The sequence below is a fragment of the Poromitra crassiceps genome (assembly GCF_964638095.1).
Source record: "Poromitra crassiceps genome assembly, chromosome: 17".
NCBI classification, from domain to species: domain Eukaryota; kingdom Metazoa; phylum Chordata; class Actinopteri; order Beryciformes; family Melamphaidae; genus Poromitra; species Poromitra crassiceps.
In genome coordinates, this window is record NC_139635.1 from 14,902,187 (window position 1) to 14,907,553 (window position 5,367).

Genomic DNA, 5,367 nt, shown 5'->3' on the forward strand with positions numbered 1-5,367 from the left:
TGGTGAGGCTTGAGCCATCTCAATTATTGTCGTGTCGCCGTTGACAAGTGTCCCCGTGTATCACTGTCTCTCTCTGTCCACTGGAGCTTTGTCACCGTCACTGTCTCTCTCTGTCCACTGTAGCCTTGCCACTGATCGGCCTGAATACCTGCCAACACTAAATGATGGCACCGGCATCACAGACGCATGCAGACTCTGAGCCTATAGTGCTATACATCAAGAGATACCGTTCAATTAAGATCAACCTGCATTTGAATGGCTGTTGATGTTGTCACTTTGATCTAGTGTTAGGCTGAGAGCATGCTCACGAGTCCTTTAGAGAGCAGCTGGCCTTTCACCAATCCACACCTGGGTTCTGCAGGCCCTGTGAGCATGCAAACATGTAGGGTGCCATTTTGTGTCAAAAAGGCAGGGTAAACACAGGTGCAAGCAAAACAGTAATGAGGGTTTCCACCTTCCACCTTCCACCCTCATTACTGTTTTGCTTGCACCTGTGTTTACCCTGCCTTTTTGAAAATGGCCACTGTGAAAAGGCTCTAATAGAACATACATGTAACATGGATAATTCAACGTCCAGGGAAAAAGGCCTATGTTTGTCTTTGGCCTTGATAACCCCTTTCTTTGATCTGAGACTGATCAAATGGTGTGCTTCTCCCTGGTCTCTGGTCCAAAAAAAAGAAAAGTCTTTGCAAACCATAAGTTATTTACTTTTTTTGCGCCTCAAACTCAGGGTCATCATGATCCACGGCCCTTTGTTATTCATTCCCCAGACTGCTATGTGGGTGTTTTCTTCACGGCTACAGTAGCTGCAGTCCCGCTGGACAACGGCATCATCGGATGGATTTTGAGAAGCAAACAAGGAGCCATTTGCCCACAAGTCACGGAACCGTTTTCACTAAGACATCTTAACAAGCGAGTGAAGAGGAACCTCGAAAGCACATTGACCGAGGATTCACAGTGCTGATCTCGTGTCTGCATTGTGTCCCTCACTTCTCCAAAAGCTCTTCTCAAACTGCTCAAATGCTCACATCTTTTTTCGGAGTGTGTGTGTATCTCCCCTTACACAGAAATGGCTTTTATTATCCTCTGATTTCACTTGATGTCACAGTTCACTAACGCCAGCATTCTGTGGCAGCCATTTTTGCACGATTCAAAATGAGAAGTATTCAGCTTAGTTTGGCACAATTAGAAAAACAAAACATTTAACCCATCTGTCGAAAATGATAAGCTTTACGAGTCTGGGCTAAGTTGGCTGGTAGCCATGTGCTCTCCAAAAAGTCGTTCCAGAGTTTGTCTCTCTGGCTCCCAGTCTCCTAGGTCAGCGTGGTTTAGCTCTGGCAATGTGGCGGTCAGCCCCAGAGAGCTGACTGACCCAGCCAAGGACCCGCGGCCTTCATAGGCGTACGTCTGAAGCGAGTCGTACGGCGGGCCGCGCGTGTCGCGGTCCGCCTCGGCCACCTTCCGCCGGATGGCCTGGTGAACGATCTCGTGACCGTCCAGCAGAAGCGAGGGCGCCGACTGGCTGATCTCCCGAGGAATGCAGTCGATCACAAACCAGGCAGGCTCAGATTCTGCTGTGTAGTCCCGGTAGTCCCCGTGCCCGGCTTTTCTCCTCACCACCACCATCTCCTCCTCGTCGTGGTCCTCCTCTCTGTCCCGGTGTCGGGCGTGGCCGTGGTAGGTGTGGAACTTCCGGAGAGGCTCGGAGACGCTGGGGTTGCGAAGGGCAGCGATGTCAAAGGCCTCGGTGTCCTCCTCCCCGCCACCCTCGTCGTCGTAAGTCACCACGTTCTCTCTGACGTCCTCCTCCGACAGGATCAGGGGCTCCTTGCTGGCCTTCTTGCTGCGTAGCTGGGCAAACAGCATCACTATGGCTGGAGGGGAAAGCGTATGGGAGGGGGGTTGACAGGGAGATAGAGAGGAGAGGGGAGACATGGAAGAGGCGGGGGAGAGAAATGATGAGAAAGGGGTCAGTGAAAGACAACAAGAGGGAGAGGAACAGGGGAATATATATATATATATATATATATATTTTTTTTTTTTCTTCTTTTCTTTCAATGAAATCACAAGAATGACGAATAATTCTGGGGGAAACATAAAAAAGTCTGTGTTTTTTTAACAAGAAACTATCAAGTGGATGAAAAAGAATCATATGCCATCTGCTCAGTGCTCCATGTCTACACCCCAGTTAAACATTCTGCCTGTGTGTGCAGCAAATGGAAAGTCATGCAATATTTATGGGCCCCTTCCAGGCCTTGAATGAAGCATGCGGTGGTGTTTTTATGATCCTCTGCCCTGCAGTTACCGTGAGCTCCTACTCCTAGAAGATTAGACCTTGAGATGATTATGCCAATTGAGGCATGTCCACCTTCGCATTAGGCTACAATACATGGATTCTGCCTCTAATTCAAATCAGTTCTTTAATACACAATCACAAATATTTCGTACTTCCGCAGGGTATAGCTCGTTTCTCACCATTGCCAGCAATGTTAAAAAGCTTAAAGGATGGCTTTGCCGTGGGGAATATGAATATATATTAAATCTCACGCCCCTAAGGTTTTCAAATCCGTTTAAATTTTTTAAATTGGTTGTTCACAGCCTGAGCTATCAACCAAAATCCACTCTCAATCCATAAAACTCAAAGAAGAAGAAGAAGAAGAAGGCTTGGACATAAAAACATTATGAGAAGAAGAATAATAAAAAAAAAAAAAATTGCCTCCAAATTGCACCAAATTTAAACGGTAGTATATATGTCGGGAGATGTCTTCATAAAAAAAAATTCATGCATTTTAAGTAGGGGTGTCACGATACACTCAGTTCACGATACGATACGTATCACGATACTGGGTTCACGATAACGATACGATACGATACGATTTTAACAATATTTTTTTAAACTTAAATAATGACAATATATGACTGGAAAAGTAGTATTTTATTTGAAATGCACAAATACAAAACATGCTGTTGTGGGAAATTGTTATTACAATAACAACTAGAAAAAACATGAGATTGGAGATAAGGCTTATCTTGAAATAGAATGAGTTACACCGTCACTTAGATTTACTTTGAACTAAAAGGTTTCTCAGCAGTATAAATTCTCATTATGCATCTTCAGTTTTTCTTCAAACTCAAACAACAAGACTTTTCTTAGTCTATTTTTTATGCATCTTCAGTTTTTCCTGTCAAGTAAACAGTTTTGCCAGAAACTCAATTGAATGGTTTCTCTCCTGTATAACTTCTCATGTGTCTCTTCAGAGACTTGTTCAACTGAACTACTTTCCACACATTGAACTTCAACAAACAAAGACGTTTCTTTGTCTATTTTTGAAAAAAAAAAATTTTTTTTTTTTTTTTTTTTCACGATATGAGATTTCATCTCAACGATACATATCGTGACGTTTTACTATCGCGAAATTTCGTGGGACGATATATTGTGACACCCCTAATTTTAAGGCATTTTCCTAGGAGTTAGGAGCATCTGATGTTGTAACTATTTCATGTAAAAATGTGTAAAAACAGGTACATTGCTCAGCGTTGATTTCGTAACTTCAACGCACCTTCTACTAGATGTAAAATTTGACGAGCTTTCCAATGCCGCCAGTCCCGTGTCTGTACGTGCTTCCGTTCCCGAGATATGGTTCTTTGCAAGGAGCTATGGCAAGCTAACATTAGCTACCGTAGGCTAGGCGGTGAAAAAAGATGGCTGCCTTTTGTTTTTCTTCAAGACCTCTGAAGGGGCATGGAGGACCTCTAGAGGCGGGACCATGGCCCACAACACTGTAGTTCATAGGTGCTCGACTTCCGCAAGGCGGACTTGGCCCATCTGACGTAAAACGCGTCGGCTGGGCCAAAAAATATGTGAGAGATGGTTGATAGCTATGGCTGTGCACAACCAATTTCAAAAATTTCAACGGATTCGAAAACCTTAGGGGCGTGAGATTTAATATATATTCATATTCCCCACGGGAAAGCCGTCCTTTAAGTCGTTATGTCGCCCATAAGTGAGATAGCATATTTAGGGCCCTATCTTCGTATGGCGCTATCGTTTGCGCTCGTTTGCTCTTATTGCTATCTTCCTTGCGTCTTAAGCTATCATCTGCCTCCACCCGTCCACCGTCCAGTTTTGCGCTGGGGTCTAAGCGCAGACACAGGTGTAGGCGTGGCCCAGGCGTGTCTGTGGGCCTCTAGTCTATCATCTGTCTCGCGCAAGTGTCATTTAGCGCTCTGGGGAAGATACCATCGGTATGTTTCCGAGCGCAAAGAGAGGTTTGGGCGTTGCAGGCGTTCCCTGCGCAATGTGTTAGAAAAAGGGGCCTTGGGTGCTTTCAATTTTAACACCAGCAAATAGCAGGTCTTAACACAAACAACCCCACTACGCCAGGCGTACGCCTGAGCGCAGACAGCATTCTCCGTGCAGTGCAGGCAATCCTTGCTTGGATACATACGCACAGCATGGATGTGTCTTTTCTCTCCGACACTTCGGGGGGCAGGCATTTTTCAGAAACCATCTGAACCATCTGTCTATCACGGACTTGCTTCTTACTGTTGTCACACCTAAATCCGACCCGTAGCTGCCTCTGGATGCTGATTGGTGCAAATCACTAGTGGTTCAGATTCAAACCAATCAATTGGAGCGTGGCAAGATGGGATTTGTTGTGTGATTGTGATCTCATGATGTCACGTGGATTAGTGAAATGAGTTGCTGTCGTTTTTGGTTGGAATGAAAATCTTCTGACTCTTCCACTGAACAATAACATTGCATGTGACCTTGGTAAGTGAAACAGTCATATAGCCTATAAACCAATGTGCGCCCATACACTTACCTAATAATATGACAATACAGAGCAGTATGGCCACAAAGGCTCCAGTGCTGAGGCCTGCTGCAGACAGGAAGGCCTGGGCCTGACAGACATTGTTGCGCCCCCTGCTGTTCCTCTGACAGACGCACACCCTGAGGGTCAGTGTAGCGGTGCTGCTCAGAGGAGGCTCCCCGCCGTCAGACACCACCAACGCCAGGCTGAAGAACTGCTCCCTGTCCTGGCTGATGATGCCACGCCGCCCAGATACAAGACTGGCAGTGTTGTCTGGTGATGAGAAGAGAGGACAGGGCAGTGGCAGAAAAATTACTTTGGTAAAGTTACTTGAATAAAAGTCTTAAAGTGGCTGATATTTACTATACGTAAAGACCCGCTAAAGTCAAAAATCTGTTTTTCTTCTTGTTCCTTCAATTGGATGTTTGAGCTTCACTGTGCAGAATGACGTAGGCCACAGTTTGACAATAGAAGCCTGTATCCACAATCGTCTGCTGAAATTTGACATTTTCTCTCACTCACTGAAAGTTAAAGGCCATTTTCAACGAGCGGA

General features: G+C 45.4%; 1 protein-coding gene across 1 annotated transcript in view; it reads right to left on the bottom strand.

The window, feature by feature from the left end:
- Positions 1-1,230: 1,230 nt before the first annotated feature.
- The window catches only part of LOC310792222 (cadherin-18-like), a gene marked incomplete at both ends in the record, with an annotated part of 146,708 nt that continues 142,571 nt past the window's right edge, over positions 1,231-5,367 (bottom strand). The window contains 2 exons of the mRNA XM_083653951.1: positions 1,231-1,874; positions 4,827-5,087. Coding sequence (XP_083510077.1) covers positions 1,231-1,874; positions 4,827-5,087 — 905 coding nt within the window. The remainder of the gene's footprint in view (positions 1,875-4,826; positions 5,088-5,367) is intronic.